Genomic DNA, 18501 nt, shown 5'->3' on the forward strand with positions numbered 1-18501 from the left:
CGCTCGGAATAGAGACAGCTCGCTCGGAAAGTGGACCCACATCGCATGGGAGTGTTTAATGGAACTCCGAGCGAGAAAAGCCAAATTGTTCAGCACAGTAATAGTGCAGCGACACTGGTTGGTTTCCAATTACCCCAGGTTGTGGGGTAATGATGCCATCGGCTAACTTCGGTAGTCTCTTCTGTGGATACAAGTTCTTTGTGTCTCCCTACTACTAGATATTGGAGCACGCACCCAACTTGAAGTTTAAAATATAGAATATAATCGGCCAGCGTCCATCGCCGTTTTGTTGAAATGATTTCAAGTTCAAGTTCAAGTTGAATTCCCATTGGTTGTTTTTTTTTTGTTTTCCAAAGTTTCTTTTCTTTTCAAAGACTGAATCTTGTGAAGCTCTACTCGCCTTTTCGAGGTTGATTACACCGCATCGAAATGACGACTCTTCGTTCTTCCCAGTTCATGGCGGCCCCTATGCTGCTGTTTTCTTGTTTCTGTCTACTCACAGGCGACATGTTATTTGGATTTGACACAGGGAGCTTCGGTGGGATACTTGGTAATCCGGTATAGCAGAGACTATTATTAGCACAATGCTGTTCGGTAGGAAACCTATGTAGCTGACTGATTGTAGGGCTTCATCAATCAATTTGGCACCTATCGACCAGAAACACAGACCTATAAGATCAGTTCTCTCAACACTTCCCTTCTGTCATCCATGGCATTTATTGGAAAGTTCATCGGTTGCTTGGCCGCGGGCCCCGCCATTGAAAAGTACGGACACCGCATGGTGTTCTATGCTCTCTCGGTTACCTCGATCATTGGTGTCATTGGTGAGATTACTGCCCTCCCGAGTAAGATTGTATCCCTGACTGGTTGCTGCCATAGTTGAAATCACCGCCGCCGATGACGGACCCGGGACTGGACGCCTTGCACAATTCATCGTGGGCCGAATCATTGTATACATTTCTATTGGTTTAGTAGAGGTTGATGTGACGTAAGTTCCTTTCCAGGCTGAAGTCAGCATGCTAGTTATCATTTTGCTAACACAATCATCTTTCTACAGAACATATCAGTCGGAAATTGTTCCAGCCCCATTCCGTGGTCTTGTTGTGATCTCCTTGCAGCTCTTCCTTGTGGCAGGCAGTCTCGTTGCCAGCGGTGCTAACAAGGCTTACGAGACTGAATCAGAGGGAGTGGGTTGGAAGACAATAACAGGAATTCAGCTTATATTCCCTGTCTGTATGTAAACATACTGCCCCTAAGTATACTTCGATTGCCACTTACAATAGTTTGCCCTATAGTGATCATCATATGCAGCATCTTCATACCAAATTCTCCCCGTTGGCTACTTTCTAAAGACCGAGATGAGGATGCTATTGTATCTCTACGTCGACTACGCCCCAAGGAAGATGCGTCAAACGGCAAGTGTGAAGCAGAAATTCGCGAGATTCGAGAGTGTCTACGCGAAGTAGCATATAAGAGCTCGTGGATAGACTTGATCCGAGGAAGCAACCTCCGCCGCACATCCATCGTCATCGTTTTTTACTTCTTTCAACAGGTAGGCCAAATAAATTATGACTTTGTTACAAAATATCTAACTAAATAGGTCACTGGACAAGCATTTGTATCAACCTACCAAGTCAAATTTTACCAGCAGAACGGATATGCAGAATACGCGTACACCTATCCTCTGGTCTGCAGCGTCCTTAGTGCCGTCGCTGTACTCATAGCCATGTGTTTTATCGACAATCTGGGGTATGCATGTCAGTCCATTACTTGAAGCCATTCTAACTTCCCATCTGCAGTCGGCGGTATACGCTCTTAATGAGCTACGCCTTCCAAGCCCTTTGGATGTATGTAATTGCCGGCCTAGGGGGCGTATCCCACCCGACTACTACTTCTCGAAATGCCATCGTAGCAGCCTTTATGCTATACCAGCTATTTTATAACGTGAGTCTCCCGTTGCTTTTGCTGTGAGATATTCTTCGCTGATTATCTACCTAGGCTGGTGGAGCCTCAATTCCATATCTCTTAGGGGCAGAAATTCCAAATGGCGCAGTCCGTGAGAAAACACAGTCCATTGGAACTGCATGGAATGTCATTTGGGCGTTTTTGACGAATTTCATCATCCCGTATATGATGGAGCACATCCACTTTGGCATCGGGTGGGTATTTGGCAGTGTCTCTCTCGTGGCTTTGCTATATACATTCCTCTTTCTTCCAGAAACCAAGGTTAGTCAATTCTTCACTCCCGTGTCACTCCTATCATCTCACGCGTTATTTCAATGTCAAACAGGGCCGGACCCTTGAAGAACTGGAGGTCGTCTTTGCCCATGCGTATAATCCTTTCCGCAGGATCGACTCGTCTTATATGAACGGGGAAGTAGATCCCGTATCTCCGAACTGCTCCGACGCGCCTATTTACTTCAATCCTGATTCCGGTAAGCCTCATACACACGTTGAGCACGAATAAATTTACGAAGCAAAACATGATCCCAATATGGCTAGGTTAGCTTTAGTGATGGATAAAGCCCCGGGGCCTGTACACCTAGGCACATTCCATTGCCACATACAAAAATGATTTCACGTAACACTATATAAGCCACTCGCATTCGATCCATTGCTCCAGCCACTAAATGACGCACACATTCCAAAGCTAGATTACAGGATTTTTCAAGAGTCTTAGCGAGGGAATAAAGGGATACCGCTTGAGTCAACGCCTTAATTGGAGCCGTATTGGGGTTTACAGCAATAAAAGTAACGAGTATCCTCATAATTAGTACCAAAAAGCACTTCGGGTCTGAGTACGAAAAACGATTTCAGTGATAAATTCTTTCTAGGAACTCCCCAGACAATTTCTTTTTTTCCAAATCGGTCTTTCTGAACCAAAATATGTTGAGTCTTAAGATAAACCTATAAATTAGGCTTAGTTGACTTCCTAAGGAGGTATGGAGACTACCTACTTGGTTAGTAGGTATGTAACTTGAACCCAGTTTACCTACATAGGGCAAAATTCCACACGTGATTTCTCATTTCACTCGTCGGGTTATTGAAATACATCAATTATAGTAGGGCAATGCTGTTATGCATATTATAATCCTTAACGCAACTTGAAGCATTCCTTAAATCTAGTTTTTATTCACTCCTCTGAAGTTGCCAGTATCACGGGTGCAGCTCCTGGAAGATGGCCTCTCGACTCGGAGCGATTCAAGTATTCAAGTCGCCTTTGTTGACTAGCTGCAATTGATGCGATATCTTATTCACTGCCAGTGGATTATCTGGCACAGAAAGACTAGAATTTTACCTTCAAAATTTGAAATTTGTAACAAAATCGGTAAGGCCTAAGCTACTAGTAGGGGTCCAGAATACCGAGTTGACCAACAAAGGGAAGAAATGAAATGAATTGAATCCATGGATTAATTTGAATTCATCCGGGGATGGGGATAAAAATGGGCCCAGGAGGGGAGTGCCTGGGCCGCATTAAACATCCCACAAACTGGACATACGAGTCTTTAACAGGCACCAGGAACTGATCCATCTCACTCGATAGACTTCTCCTTCACAAGATTTCTTCTCTTCGTCACTCCACCTCGCAATCCTCGGCTCTTCCGTCCCCGAGTTTCCCGTTTGTATTGACCAAGATCTCTCACTCTTGCCCCAATACACAATACACACTTTCGCAGATATGAGTATCGCTCTGTCAAAGAGGCCCAATGGGAGTGAGGATATGACTCCCGCAGTGAGAAAGTCTTGTGCGATAAGACTGACGGTCAGACATTGGCTTTCGCGCGAGCGATCGTTTCAGCTGAATCCCTGCTTAAACCTAGAACCCTTGGGCTCTGACTTCGATTCCCAGATCGATTGGAGGAATGATCTGGTAGAATTCATTTTCAAGCTCCCTCATGACTATCCTGATACACCACAGGAAGTTTTTCGCAAAGTCCAGAAGCTCATTCAAGGAGGTAATATCCTCGGCATGCGAACAACATTCACGGGAGAGTTGGAAGTAACCACGGACAAACATGAGTTGAAACGGAAAATTCACGCAAGGAACTTGAAGAAATTCCACAGTCGCGAATTCAATCTTCTTGGGAACAGCCTTAACTGGGCTCGGCGGGCGGGAGTTTGCTACTTTGAGTTTGAGGTTGACTGCGGAGGCAAATTGATCGTGATGGTCAATGAAAATGATGCTGAATACCAGGGCGCTGGATTAGACCCCGTTAGAGCTCTTCATCCTCTCTTCCAAAGGCTTGAGGCTAACCATTGATAGGTCAACTTCTTAAAAGTCATGGTCCTCCCAGTTCGAATATGGCTACGGTTTCAATATTGGGCTACCCTGTACCGGAGAAAGAACTTGAATCAAGTGAGCATACCAATCCTCGCCAACACACTTTATCGCAGATCCAAACCCACAGCTTCGGTGACATGGAACTCTGGTGATCTACTCACTGGAATCATTGCCAGCCTGTTTAAACATCGGCATCAGGACATAACTTCATGTCGCGGGCAAACAAAAGGAAAGAAGCAAGCGGAATCACAAAGCGAAGACCAACATGGAAACATTGCGAGTCCTGAGGCAGAGAGAGAGATACCCATCTTAAATCCCAATTCTCTTTCTGATGGGCATACACCACGGAGTAAAAATGCACAGAAGAAAGCTCGCCAAAGGAGGCGAGACCAGACCCGGAATCGAGAAGAGAAAGCAGCAACACATTCGAAACAGCAAGAGAAGTTTGAATTCCCTCTCATGGCAACTGGCTCAGTCAATGAAAATTCTCTTCCCCCTTCACTCCATTCGCCCTCTTCCACTGGAAGTTTTCCTCCGTTCATGTCCACGCCAGGCACCTCTGACCCCGCAACTACATATCCCCCCCAGCTCACTGTGGGTACCTGTCTCCAACGAGAGTTCGATTGATATTCAGACTCACTTTAGCTTCTGCAAAGAGTTTGTAGACCTTGAACTGTTTAGCGAGGACGAAAAACAAGTGATTCAGACGGCAGGGATTCGCGGCAAGGAACGCGTGGAAAGCCGCGACAGGGACCGGGATCGGGAATCTCAGCAACACTTGTTCCACGTAGTCGGTATGGAAACTCCCAAAGAACAGACGTCTCCAGAAACATATTTGTCCTCGCTCATGGATAACGATTCGGTAGTTGTTAGTGCAGTCAACCCCAGTACACGTTCCATGACTTCTTTCACTCCACCATCTCCATCCAGCACCCACCATGAAACCATCACACAGACACCTTCGAGAAATCGCTCCAGTTCATTGAACTCAACCTGCACAAAAATGAAAGATGATGTCCTAGAAGATCCCTTTCACACAGAATGGACAGCTTTAAGTTGTCCAAACCTGGCAGCAAACTCTCAAAGTTTCCCAGGTCCCGTCGCTTCGGCTCTCATATACATCTTGCGGTCTATCCCAATGAACCAAGGGATGACCGAAGATTCCAACAGATACCAAGCGTTAACAAAGCCACCAGATGGGAGCTTCTTCATTGACTTGATGTACCATCCCCTCACATGCCGGCAAAGTGGATGTGAAAAGGTCTGCAATCTGTACGATGGATCAACAGTGATCTGCCCATGTTGTGGGCCATACTCAAAAACCAGATACTGCTGCAAAAATCACCTCTTTCTTGATCTTCAAAGCCACTGGGGCTCTGGAAAATTGACCTTCGATCGATATTGCGTTTCAGATTCAATCCCCCTCGATGTCCGCGAAGGCATCCCGCTGCTCATCAATATTCATGGCTGGAACACCCCCCAACGCCACCGACAGGCTGTGTGGTTCAACAACTCTCATAATACAGGCGATTATTTCGTGTTCGACTACAGTGATCCCGAGCCCATGGGGCGGGCTAGCCCGAACGCACAGCAAAGGATGTCCGTCCTCCCACTCTATCTCATCAAGTTCGACGACCCTGAGGAAAGAGACCGATTCCGCAGATTTCTGGCCATAAGTCTCTTTGCCCCCGTGACCAATCCCAAATTGGTCGAGTACTTCTTTCGTCTGGTGAGGGATAAGATGAAGAGGCTTCGTCTATGGAATAGATACAACGCAGCCCTTGTGCAGAACCAGGTATTCAGAGAAACCGGGCTCGATTTCCCCTCTCATATCGTGGGGCCCAAACACGCCTGCTACGCAGAATGGAATGGCAACAACCCCAATCACTGCAGCCATGCTCCCTGTTCCAATGAGCGTCTTCAATCTCTGCTGGGGGACCAAAGAACGAGAGTTTTCCACCGGTTGGAATGCGAGCGGTTGGAAAACCTGCACTGGATCTTGCGTGTTAACCGAACTACTCACCCAACGGTGAGTAAGGCGCAAGATCGTATGCGGGGCGAAGGGTGGCATGACGTGCTCCCCGAGCATCGACGTCTTTTTCGCCGCGGTGAAGGGTTTGAAGGCGCTGGGTCGGGTCCGATGGAGGTTGAGGGGATGAACTGCTGAGCATAGCAGGAAGGCGATGGGAGGGATGCGAAAGACCCAGGGGTCCAGGTGTGGGGTTCCGGTAAAGCCTGGAAGGTTGGAACAGTGAATACTCACAATTTAAAACCTGAAATTGATACATTGTGCATGAAATACTGTCATTGGCAGTGGTAGTATGAGCCTTTGTAGGATAAAACCTTGGAAGTTGAAACTTCACGGTGTTGCGATAAAGTTTCACAATAGAGTTTCGCAACGTTGTAAAAGAAAGTTTGAGCAGTTTCGTGACTAGTGGCAAGTACTACCTTGAGCTCCAGGCGGCGATCATATTTCTTAAAGCCTGATCATATAACGGATCATGAGTATTTCAATTTTCTATCAAGCTATTTTGAAGAGATTAAGTTCCAAGGAAGGTTTATGATGTCCCAGTAGGTACGGCGACCCACTCTCCACATTATATGCTTCCATCCCTTCATCTATAAGTACCTAGGTAAGCATGCTAAACACCTCTTTTTCCTAGGAGATATACTTCTTGAGACCCCGGAGTCTCTCCTTGGCAGTCTCAAGAACGTCATCATTCTTGCACACGGCAAAACGAAGGTAGTCCTCCGCGATGTGCGCGTTGGCGTCGGTATAAAACTCTGTCGGTGGGATGGCAGCCACACCAACCTCATGAATGAGGAACCAGCAAAGCTTGAAGTCACGAGGGCGGTTCGCGACATGAGGTGGGAAGGGATAATCGGTTGGCAAATTGACGGAGGCCATGTTGGCCAGCACGAAATAACCACCTTCAGGCTCGGAGTACTAAATGTTCGTTAGCGGCGGTTTCCTTCGAAATGATACATGCCAAGACACTTACGGGAATCTTCAGCTCATCAAAGACCTCGCAGAACAGCTTCATCTTCTGTTGCATCTCATTCTTGCTCTCTTCCCAGAAACCCTGCTTGTCTGCCTGCTCGAAGGCGACTGCGGCCGCCTCTTGGAGAGGGGACACACTGCTGTAACAGATACGGGTGTGTGCAGCAGCGACGTACTTGATCAGATGCTCGGGTCCGATCAAGTAGCCTACGCGCCATCCGGTGGCGTAGAAGGCCTTGCCTGCCGATCCCACGGTAAGCGTGCGCTCATAAAGTTCGGGGGAAAGAGTCGCGATTCGGGTATAAGGAACATAGAACAGGCGGTCGTATACCTCATCAGACAAGATGATGAGATTATACTTCACGCACAGATCGCCAATGCGTTGGAGCTCTTCTCGGGAGAACACCTTGCCTACGGGGTTGTGCGGTGAGTTCAAGACCTTTCATCACAAAGTTAGCATTTGGATTACAGGCAAACGGCACAGGTTTGGGAACTCACAATCATTTTGGTCTTGGGGTTGATCGCATTTTCCAGCTCCTGGAAATCAATCTTCCACTCCGATGCGGGCGAGGTTTTGGTCGCCCCATCCTTTGGTGGGTGAAGAGGCACATATCGGATCTTACCGCCGGGCATTTCGATGTTGCTGATATACCTATTTTCACTTGTTGAGTACCCCGATAGACTTCGGAAAGAATGCCGAAACTCACTGGTCGAAGAAGGGCTCGAAGATAATGACCTCGTCACCAGGCTCAATGAAACCCATGAAAGCACTAAGCATTCCTGTTGATATATGCTCACTCGTCAGCTGAATATTCTGCGGTGACCCTCATAACACTCCTGGTTGTCTCACCCTCGTTGGCTCCAGTCGTGATGGAGACCTCAGTCTCAGGGTTGATGGTCTTGCCGAAAAAGGGCGAATATGCGTCTGCGATGGCCTGTCTGAGGCGAGGACGACCCTAGTTGACTGTAAACAAGTTGTTCTGCAGTTTCGGCATGCTCAGTACCTCCCCACCTTTGTCGGAGAATATTGATTGCATTCCACCCGGTCCAGGGCATCCTTGGCGGCATCAATTGCGAATTGGGGAGGGTTGTAGCCACTGCAAAAAAGAAGAGAGAAGAAACATTTGTGTTAAAGGTAATTCAATTGGCAAGCGACTAAGGGTTTGTATATCATATTTGATTGATTACTCACAAGAACCCTTGACCCATGTTCACAATCGGTTGAACAGGTGAAGCGGCAGCCGCTTCATTGACAATCGACCTATTTGGGCAGGTTAGCGGTGCTTGCAGGCTGTGCGCTTTGCGGATTGATGCTCGTACCAAACATCCTGACGTTGGCCAGCCACTCTCGCTGCTGGCTTGAAAGGATCGGGCCGCGCAGCGGTTGCCGACATTGTTCTTGCGCCGTAACCGGAGATGCGGGGTAGATGGGAAATGGAGGCAAGCTGTCGAGAAGGACACGTAGATCGAACAAGTGAGAGAAGAGGATATCTAGTTATAAGCATGGGGGGAGTAAGAATAAGCGCGGGGAGAGATCAGAGCAAATTGTCAATGGAGGAGTCACGGCTATGGGCGTTCTCCACGGCGAATTGCGTGCTCCGAGGTCGGTTAGTAATGTCCCCGCAGTGAGTGTGAGTACATCTACAATACAGTGCGGAGTACTGTATTGTAGATATTCAGGCAATATCTACAGTGTGAACACCGAAGTTGCTCTATAAATTATTATCCGTTGACCAATTGAATAAAATTGAATTCTGTTGTCAAACTACTGCTCTCTTATCCTCCAGCTATGCTATGAGAATCCCAGCTGTCCCACTTGGAGCTATTCTCAGGCACTCAGGCAGAAACCCCAGATCACGAGCTGATCACGAGCTGACCACCTACGCGACGCGTCGTCTCGACCAATCAGACCATATCATCCTCCACTTCCTAACACTTGGATTGAGCTTTGTACATAGTAAGCTGTCAACGGTCAACCGCCAACTGTACCAGTTCGACCTGGCCTCACATTACAACTGCATTATACTACCGAGCTCAAATCTACCATGGTGTCCTGTCCGATTTGCAGCAAGTCTGTTCCACAATTAAAGATCAACGATCACATCGATTCCGATTGTCAGAGCTTCTTGGAAGACCCATCGTCCTCTCCCGGAGATCAGCCCTCCCAAAAAGGGCCAGTTCCCAGCATTTTTCAACCGCCCTCTGCTCGGAAAGCATCTTCTCAACCCAATGTCCCCAAAGAATCCCCCTCACGCTCCACCGTACCGACACCGCGCCCTCTGAATGGCAAACGATCGTTTATGCAAGAGACACCGCCGAGAGATAAGGATACATCAACGCAATCAAATGGAAACGGTACCGAACCGCAAGCTAAGCGCCCGAAGGTGAACGCTTTCTACAAAGCAGCTCCACTTGCTGAGCGGATGCGACCTAAAACCCTGGAAGAAGTTTGCGGTCAGGAGCTGGTTGGGGAGAATGGCATTCTTCGGGGACTCATCGAGCAGGACCGAGTTCCTAGCATGATCTTGTGGGGAGGTGCTGGAACAGGAAAGACCACTATCGCTCGGGTGATTGCTTCACTAGTCGGGAGTCGCTTTGTCGAGATTAACAGCACAAGTAGTGGCGTTGCGGAGTGCAAGAAGATCTTCTCCGAAGCTCGTAGCGAACTGGGTCTGACAGGTCGGAAAACCATCATCTTCTGTGACGAAATTCACAGGTTTTCGAGGAGTCAGCAAGATTGCTTCCTTCCGGGGGTTGAGTCCGGACAGGTGACTTTGATCGGTGCGACCACCGAAAACCCATCCTTCAAGCTTCAAAATGCACTCCTTTCTCGCTGTAGGACATTCACCCTAGCCAAACTTACCGACGAGAATGTTGAGGCAATTTTGAAACGCGCATTGAAGGTCGAAGGCCCAAATTACAACCCTACAGAGCTGGTAGATGACGAACTCATTCGCTATCTGGCCCGATTTGCTGATGGGGATGCCCGAACTTCCCTCAACCTTCTAGAACTTGCCATGGATATTTCCAAGCGACAAGGAATGACAAAGGAAGATCTCAAGGGCTCTCTAACTAAGACGCTTGTCTATGACCGGGCCGGGGATCAACATTATGATACGATATCCGCTTTCCACAAATCTATCCGGGGAAGTGATCCAGATGCGGCTTTATACTACCTGGCACGTATGATCCAATCTGGAGAGGATCCCCTTTACATTGCTCGACGTCTCATCGTCGTGGCATCGGAGGATATCGGTCTTGCGGATAACACCATGTTGACTCTAGCCACTTCGACACATGCCGCCGTGGAGAAGATCGGTCTACCAGAGGCACGTATCAATCTTGCACATGCGACTGTTGCTATGGCACTTTCAAAGAAGAGCACTCGGGCTTATAGAGCATTAAACAATGCCTTTGCTGCTCTCGGCGAGCCAGGTGTAGCAGGACTGCCAATTCCAATTCACCTGAGAAACGCCCCCACAAAGCTAATGAAGGAGCTCGGCTATGGGAAGGAGTACAAGTACAACCCTCATTACGTTGACGGTCAGGTGGAACAGGACTACTTACCTGAAAAGATCCTTGGGCGAACTTTCTTGGAGGATTTGGACCTGGGCACGCGACGAGACCCTGGTCGATGGTCTATGTAACAATGATGATCGGCCTGTTTCAAGTTCGATATCGTCCCCAAGTCTACCTTACATAAAACTCAGATATCCGCGACGCGGATTACTTTACGAATATATACTTACTACTTGAGCTTCTTTACTATAAGGTAACTTCAAGTTCCAAATTGAAGGTTGATGATTCATGCCCAGGTGAATTGTGATTTCTAAGCTACTAGTTCTTTCGACACCGAATTGCAGACCAACAACCCAAAGATCTAAGCAAAACCTTGGAAGAAAACTATCAGTGCAGCCTCAGCCTGCCCCTGTGCTCCAGGTATGGTCCGTAAAATTACAAACAGCCCTGAAGGGCTTCGATATCAACGTCACATGTGAGTAGGTATAAACACCTAAAGAAGGATACAAATGATGGGTCCCAGTCAATGATCAAGCGTCATGGGTCATCTATAGGTGGCTCTCCATAACTGAGCGATTCCGGGAAACAATGTATTCAAATCTTCCTGTTCCAAAGCGGCATCAAAACCGGCGACGAGAGGAGAATCTCTACCTGTGTCATTCAAAGGCCCCCACTGCTTGCACTGTGCCGAGATACTCGAATCCGGGTTGGGTTTATTGTCCTGAGGAATCGGAAAGCCCACCTGCAGAAAGCCTGCTGGATTGTCTTTGCGAGGCAATTTCGGGTGAGAATCGTCTTCACCAAGCTCAGGTGTAGATGGTTGACTCGAAGAGGAACTGGACTCGGAGCTACCAGGATATCTTCGGACGCACTCTTTGCCACTTCGTTTACATAGTGGACAAGGACTACCCAGTCCGCATTTCTTCTTGCTCTTATAGCATGAGATACAAGCCCCGCCTTCTGTTTTCAAGAGTCGACCGTCTTCCTTCTGCTGCGCTCGTTCCTCTTTGGTTTGTATGAGCTTTTCGGAGTAACTGTTTGAATCAGACGGATCCTCCATCATGAACTTGAAATTGCACTCAGAGGATGGCTCTATGCTACTAGTATATTGATGCGCAGCGGCAGGAGTGGTTGCAAAGCCATCTCCTCGAGATTCCACCAAGCTGCCGGGATAAGGGAAATAAGAAACATGGCCGTTTCTAGACCATGACTGAAGAGGTGGATTTGAACTGGTCGAAATGTGGGCAGATTCGAATGCCCCGGATTGTATTGAGGAAGACCACGTTTCCAGCCCCTGATATCTGTCTGTTATCATAGGCTCTAACCATTGAATGTTGGTCAAGTTTGAAGGTGGCTGTATAGTATCCTGTTGGAAGGTGAGAAATAAACCGGCTGAATCCATGTAGCTCTCCTCGGAGTCAATATAGGAGTCAAGGTGCTGAGACATCTTGCTGGTCCCCTATATCGATATTTGGTGAAATTTCCGAATGATGGGTGATGAGAGGAAAGGTGTATACAATGATCCCGGTTGTAGGAGTTGTACCGCAATAAGAATCAGAGTAAATCAAATTGTGTCGTATCTGCGATAAATAATTAGGGAAGATGCGATGAGGGTTCAAGAAACTATTTAAGTCAACCTGAATTCCTTCGAGCAAAATTTTCAGCAGGAGCCATGCAACTTGAACTGGGCCGAAATAGGGAAAGTATGGTTATGCCAGTTTTCCTAAAGAGGAAGTCCCAAGGCCATCATCGTTCGATTCAGGCTCTACTGGTACTAATTGGAAACCTTCTTTGGCTAACTGAGTACTAGTAGTATGCGAGCACCCTACTAGCATCCTTCCTATTTAGGAAAGGTACTATATCTATATCCATGGATGACTATGACTTGAAGGGGCTGCACTACTACTAGTAGTAGTGGTAAAAGACCATACCTACGGTAACCTAGACACTACTATTAGTAATAATCTGGACTCGTCTTCTCTACTTTATGACCGCTAGATACCTAGATAAATACTAACTTACTGCTATGTAACCTTGGAACTTGAAGTATTTACTAGTACTATCTCAGCAATTTGAATTTGAACTGTGAGATCCAGTACCTAGGTAGTACTAGTAGTATAGTACTTATAAGTTCAACCCTAAAGCCAGAATACTATGTGCATCTGGTAGGGTAGATTCTGCTAGCAGACTCCTCGGAAGCTATACTAGTGATACTTCAGCCTGAGGCTAGCAACATTTACTAGCTGGGCCAAAAAGTGTTCATAAACTGCACTGTTTTAATTAAGACCGACCCCCTATAGTAATACATACCTAGGTATACTACAGTACCTTTCCTATATAATAGGCAGGATAGGGTATTCGCATAGTAGCCAAACGCTTAGTACTAGTAGTAGTGACTTTGTAGATCAGTGTTTGCTATTACCGAGCACGAAATAACTCAAAGTCAATTATCATGCAGAATACAAATTGAAGTATCGCGAAAAATTCCTTGCTTGAAATATACTCTCAGTAGAAGCAGGCTGATTATAGATTATTACTAAGAAATGGGAAACATACTAACTATGGAACGAGTTTAACTTGAACCGTGCTGGCCCGCGCACTCCACGTCGGTCTTCTCATTCCGCGTCCCGCGCGTCTCGAATCTCTCCACCGCCAACACCTAAACTCCACATCGGGCCGCGAGCCCGAATTCTCCCAGAAGCTATCTGCGATTGTCATTCTTGAATCCCTTGCCAAATCCCCGACCCATCCCTCATAATGGCCTCTGGCCAACCTTTCGCCTCGCGCTCATACGCCGGGACCAAACTTCCAGATCGCTCTACCAACGCAAACGCCATGCCCTTCAGCGCCTCTTCGTTCTCCAGGCACCGTCCCTTGGGAGGCACTGGTCCGGCCGATTACCCTGGCGTTGAAGGTCCGAAGCCGCCTCAACAGTCCTCCGGCCCCCCCCAGCCGCGGCACAGTCTCATGGACCGGCGCAGGATGCGAACCCGTTGAACCGCTTAACGGAGGAGCAGAGAGAGGAGATCAACGAAGCTGTAAGCCCGACCCAATTCCCCTAGGAATTCAAGTCAGAGCGAGCCGATGCCGCGTCTTCTCTCTCATAGGCCAGAGATGACGAAGTAGCAGACCAAGCGGCTACGGCGCAATTCTCACCCTAAGGAAAAAGCAGCAAATGCTAACAACTGGAAATAACAACAAATAGTTCACTCTCTTTGACCTTGACCGTGATCGTCATCTCGACTACCACGAGCTCCGCGTCGCCTTCCGAGCCCTGGGCTTCACCCTCTCAAAACAAGAACTTATTTCCCTCCTCACAACGTACGGTGTGCCACGCCCACAAGTCCAACAACAACAACAAAACAACGCCAACCCGCAAGCGCCGAAGGGCAACGCAGGCGCAAACCCACAACACCCCTCCAACCTCCTCATGCCCCTCTCCTCCTTTCAAGCCGTGACAGCGCTGAAGATTCTCGAGCGGGACCCGCGCGACGAGATCCTGCGCGCGTTCGAGCTGTTTGATGAGGGACAGAAGGGATTTATTGACCTCGAAGATTTGCGGCGCGTGGCGAGGGAGCTTGGTGAGACTGGGCTTGAGGAGGAGGAGCTAAGGGCCATGATTGAGGAGTTTGATTTGGAGGGTGCTGGTGGTGTTACCCGGGAAGCATTTGTTGGCATTTGTTGGCAGTAGCGTGGGGGGATTGTTTGTTATTTTCTTTTGTATGAGATATATGCATTTTTTTGTCGTTTTATTTTTGTCAGGCTGGTCAGATTGATTGATGGGCTTGCATGGGATTCTATTTTTGTGCTTCCAATGGTGTTGGGTCCGAGTTCTTCGTTTTCTTCTTGTTTAGTGTGAATTCTTTTATGCCTTACTGCGCAGAGCCTACTTACAACTTTGATATTGAAACCTAATTCCCGATGGAGGAAACCGTGGACTGCAAACACAAAATACGTCTCCAAGTCTAATGAATTGGTAGTTGGATACTTTCTCTCTAGAATGGTGAATTGTTTCAGAACCGAATATTAAACAGGTACACAAGAAGAGAAGCCTAATAATGCAAAGAGGAAAGAGATAAAGAAATCTCCAACCTCATCGACCAGCTATCATTAACGCCAAAGACAGTGCCAGGCCTTTCTCAGGACACTCCCAAAAGGATCCATAGTATCCATATAATGCAAAAGAATCAAAGTTTATCGTTAAATTGGAAAAAGTCAGGCAATCATCAAGCGTAGCGGGGCGGAGGCCCAGGAGGTCCAGGTGGTGGGACATTTTGATATCCGTAATTGGAATATCCATACCATTGACCTTGCGGTGGTGGTGGTGGTCCACGAGGAGGCGGAGGGCCTGCATATCGACCCATTGGGGGTGCCCCCGGTGGAGGCCTCTTCGCTAGACGGCTATTGGCCTTGGCCATGCGACACCTGTTGATCAAGCAGAAGAATATGGCAAGGAGGATGAGACTTCCAACGCCAACGCAGATACCAATGACAAGGTTTTTGTGGTCCCTGATCCATCCTGCAGCTGAGGAGCCCTTGCATTGACCAGATGAGCAAGTGCCACCAGATTCACAGGGTGTCCCATCGAGGTAGTTTTGATTCATCTCGATACAGGTACCATAGGCATATTGGGTGAAAGACCTTGGCGCGCCACAAACGAGAGTGCACGACGGCTGGTTGGTGTTGTCACAGGCCCAGGTGTCGTTGCTGTTTAGCAAAGTACCCATCACAGAGCGACATTGGCGATTTCGACTCGTACACTGGCCACTGGCACACTTGAGTCCATCACCGCAGGAACTTCCGTCTTTTTCATACGCATCTGCTGGGCAAGAGCTAGATTTTCCGTCACACTTCTCCTCCTTGTCACATTCACTGGTACTGGCCCTGCAGACAGTGTTGGCAGAGGCGAACTGGCATTTACTGCAACAGTTGTCGTTCGAGTCATCGCAGACGGCGTTGTCCTTGAATTTGCACGTTTTGGCATCACAGCAGCTATTGTCACCACAGCCTGATTCTCCTCCACAATCGCAATCTTCACCGGACTCCACAATACCATTGCCGCATTGGCTGCCACTGATGGTCACAACGCCCTTGTTATCTGAGAGACAAGATGACTTGACGCTGTTGCGGCCGATGGCTGCACAGATGTTGCCAATCGTGCACTGAGAGAACTTTGTCATCTTGTCATCAGCATAAGGATTCATTATGTACTTTGCATCGGCGTCGCAGGTTGATGATGAGAGTGGGCAACACTGGGATGACTCGTTAAGATCCTCCTGGCATGTTTGCGTGTCACAATCATGCACGGCACCGAAGGTGTGTCCAGTTTCGTGTGCGAAGATTTGCCAAGTGGATCCTGAATTGCCAACTACAACGTTGGCACCAGTGACTGAGCTGCCTCCACTACTGCTGAGGTCTGATGTGCATAGTCGACTCATCCATGAAACACCGACCTCCTGGCCTGTTGGGCAGCCGGTCATCAACGTCCAGTAGGCATTGTTGTCCTCGTGGTCAGAACGCCATTTGGAGAATTCGTTAAGGCGCCAAGTGATGTTCCCGCTATCACAACCCATATTCCAAGGCGTCGCATCGTTAGCGGTGGTGGGACATGAAGCATCGCTGATGGTTAGGTTCCGCAAACCGATAGACACGTTGAAAGAGTCTTCATAAAGGCTGGATGCAGTGTTTACCAGGTTGATAACCCACTCCTTGGCGGCATCCTTGGGGGTGGAGTTAGACTTGAACACATTGGTCATTTGACAATCGGTAGCCACACCAATCAACGCGACTTTCTTTGTCTTGGGACATCCTGATGTATCTCCAATTGTTGATTTGAGATTCACTCCACCAGAACTACCGGACACTCCTCCAACATCATTACGTTTGCTCATGCCAAACATAGAATTCAGTGGACTAAATCCCCATTGGCCATCGGGCATGTCGATGCCGGCCGGAAAAAGAGAGCTGGTTAATTCGGCATTGTAGTCGAGCTTTTCTGCCTGGCAGCCGGTGGAATCATCGACGGATCGCTTGAGCTCGACGTGGCCGCGGATCATATCGGTGTCTCGATAGACCAGCATGTAGTCGTAAGCGCGGTCCTCCACATCAGCATCGATCGCTCGCTGCTTGGCAGAGTAGGTCGAATGCAATTCAACGTGATGTTTATTCTCATCGACACTGAATACACCCTCAAACAGCGGTTCGGGGCCATCCTTTCGAATGTTAACTCTTGCCCAGCCGGTGGGAGTCCATCTTCCCTGGCCTGATCCCACTAGAGCCCGGCCACGGAAGACCTTATGATCACTCCTTTCAAAGGGCTCATCCTTCCAGTTGCCGTCATTGTCCATGTATCGCACATTTGCATCATCGGCGAGAATGTCAAGATTAGGCTCGAGCTCCAACTTTATCCGCTTGCCATCGCGATGTAACTCGAAGGTGAGATCGAAGTGGGAGGTGTGCTCTATTTGGTGAAAGGGTGTGTGTATCACGGCATTATCGATCGGTGTCAGTTGGCGAATCGCTTGTGAAGCGCGAGATCTCGCTGAGTAGGCTGTTAGCAGACGGTTCAAGGGTCCAACAAAGGGTCCAGAGGGGGTTTCCGGATGTTGCGGAACAAGAGGCATACCTTGAATAGGCGCGATCAGAGCGGACAATGCACCGATCACGGGCAGAAAAGCCCTCGAGAACTTCATGGCCCAGGTGGTTGAAGATGTTCAACCAGAAGGGATCGGGGGAACTCAGTATGGATAAACTTCAAGGGACCAGACAACCATAGGGAGCAGATTTCAGGGTAACAACAGGGTCCACCGAGATCGACACAGCCACAGCCAGAAGAGGGAAGAATTAATTTGCACGGAATATTCGGGGAAAAGATTGGAAAGAGTTCAACGAGTGAGATGTAAATAACTTGAACGAGTGTTGATTGAAGCCCAGGCAACAGAGACAGAGAAACAGACAGAGAAAGGCCATGGGCGCCAAGCCTTGGCAAGCCTTACGTTAGAACTATTCTTGGCCATCTTGGCCTTTCTCTCTGTTCAACTTCAGGTTTCAGAGATCCATCGCTTGGATAAAATCCGCATTGCTATTGGTAGACCAGATGTGCTCATTGCTCTGTACTCCATACTCTCCCATCCACGCTTATGGGGTATTTCGTCTCTCACCTCTCATCCACCCGCTTGCCGCCCATGACCACCCATGACCATCTTCTCTGTGGTGGCGCATTCATTATCGCCGGGGGCTGAGCTGGTCCATTCTCCTGCTCCACCGACCCCACTCAGTGTCATCTCTTGCCAAATCCCCGCTTCCAACATGGCCTGCCAAGCACTATTGACTCTTGGGCCCCCGAGCCTTCCGGGACACCCACAATGATTATGTAGACTATCCCTATATAGTTTATGCACTCGTTAACCATCCCAGGAATGCGACTGCCTGCTGGGCTTGTATTTTGTATTAACAACTGGTATGGGTATCTTTTGAATTAGTAAGTAGGAGCTCACGCTTACAAACTTCCATATGTGATGTATCTCATCGCCAATCAGATTCCAGCTTTGGAATCCATTCGAAATTTTGTTTGATCCTTAGGGTAGACCCGGGACACACGACAGTTAAGAGAGGTGTCAGATCCCAGGGCTACAACCTTTAGGAACACTTTGAAATCGATATCAATGCAAAATAGGAGCTGGCGTAATATACTCATGGG

General features: G+C 48.2%; 8 protein-coding genes across 8 annotated transcripts; 5 read left to right on the plus strand and 3 right to left on the minus strand.

Annotated features, from left to right (window-relative positions):
• Positions 1-429: 429 nt before the first annotated feature.
• Positions 430-2467, plus strand: N7533_005805 (uncharacterized protein; the record flags this gene model as incomplete). Its single annotated transcript, XM_057102455.1, has 9 exons — positions 430-558; positions 626-824; positions 880-988; positions 1058-1233; positions 1296-1552; positions 1601-1749; positions 1800-1944; positions 1999-2226; positions 2291-2467. 9 exons carry the CDS (start codon positions 430-432, stop codon positions 2465-2467), a joined length of 1569 nt encoding a protein of 522 aa, XP_056962085.1.
• A 1212-nt stretch (positions 2468-3679) lies between these two features.
• On the plus strand, positions 3680-4261 carry N7533_005806 (uncharacterized protein; the record flags this gene model as incomplete). The annotated part of the gene is made up of 1 exon (XM_057102456.1): positions 3680-4261. The coding sequence occupies one exon, from the start codon at positions 3680-3682 to the stop codon at positions 4259-4261; it is 582 nt and encodes a 193-aa protein (XP_056962086.1).
• A 376-nt stretch (positions 4262-4637) lies between these two features.
• N7533_005807 (uncharacterized protein) lies at positions 4638-6449 on the plus strand (the record flags this gene model as incomplete). The annotated part of the gene is made up of 1 exon (XM_057102457.1): positions 4638-6449. The coding sequence occupies one exon, from the start codon at positions 4638-4640 to the stop codon at positions 6447-6449; it is 1812 nt and encodes a 603-aa protein (XP_056962087.1).
• Positions 6450-6941: 492 nt separating this feature from the next.
• N7533_005808 (kynurenine--oxoglutarate transaminase) lies at positions 6942-8788 on the minus strand (the record flags this gene model as incomplete). The annotated part of the gene is made up of 8 exons (XM_057102458.1): positions 6942-7229; positions 7285-7722; positions 7782-7935; positions 7991-8063; positions 8134-8239; positions 8296-8380; positions 8476-8544; positions 8604-8788. 8 exons carry the CDS (start codon positions 8786-8788, stop codon positions 6942-6944), a joined length of 1398 nt encoding a protein of 465 aa, XP_056962088.1.
• Positions 8789-9328: 540 nt separating this feature from the next.
• On the plus strand, positions 9329-10930 carry N7533_005809 (ssDNA-dependent ATPase MGS1; the record flags this gene model as incomplete). Its single annotated transcript, XM_057102459.1, has 1 exon — positions 9329-10930. One exon carries the CDS (start codon positions 9329-9331, stop codon positions 10928-10930), a length of 1602 nt encoding a protein of 533 aa, XP_056962089.1.
• Positions 10931-11346: 416 nt separating this feature from the next.
• Positions 11347-11862, minus strand: N7533_005810 (uncharacterized protein; the record flags this gene model as incomplete). Its single annotated transcript, XM_057102460.1, has 1 exon — positions 11347-11862. The coding sequence occupies one exon, from the start codon at positions 11860-11862 to the stop codon at positions 11347-11349; it is 516 nt and encodes a 171-aa protein (XP_056962090.1).
• A 1697-nt stretch (positions 11863-13559) lies between these two features.
• cdc31 (putative cell division control protein Cdc31) lies at positions 13560-14493 on the plus strand (the record flags this gene model as incomplete). Its single annotated transcript, XM_057102461.1, has 3 exons — positions 13560-13716; positions 13755-13840; positions 14008-14493. The coding sequence occupies 3 exons, from the start codon at positions 13560-13562 to the stop codon at positions 14491-14493; spliced, it is 729 nt and encodes a 242-aa protein (XP_056962091.1).
• Positions 14494-15028: 535 nt separating this feature from the next.
• Positions 15029-17494, minus strand: admB (uncharacterized protein; the record flags this gene model as incomplete). The annotated part of the gene is made up of 1 exon (XM_057102462.1): positions 15029-17494. One exon carries the CDS (start codon positions 17492-17494, stop codon positions 15029-15031), a length of 2466 nt encoding a protein of 821 aa, XP_056962092.1.
• Positions 17495-18501: the final 1007 nt, after the last annotated feature.

Source organism: Penicillium manginii (genome assembly GCF_028828005.1).
Source record: "Penicillium manginii strain IBT 31320 chromosome Unknown utg000004l:1.0-7231830.0:1.0-7236170.0, whole genome shotgun sequence".
NCBI classification, from domain to species: Eukaryota; Fungi; Ascomycota; class Eurotiomycetes; order Eurotiales; family Aspergillaceae; genus Penicillium; species Penicillium manginii.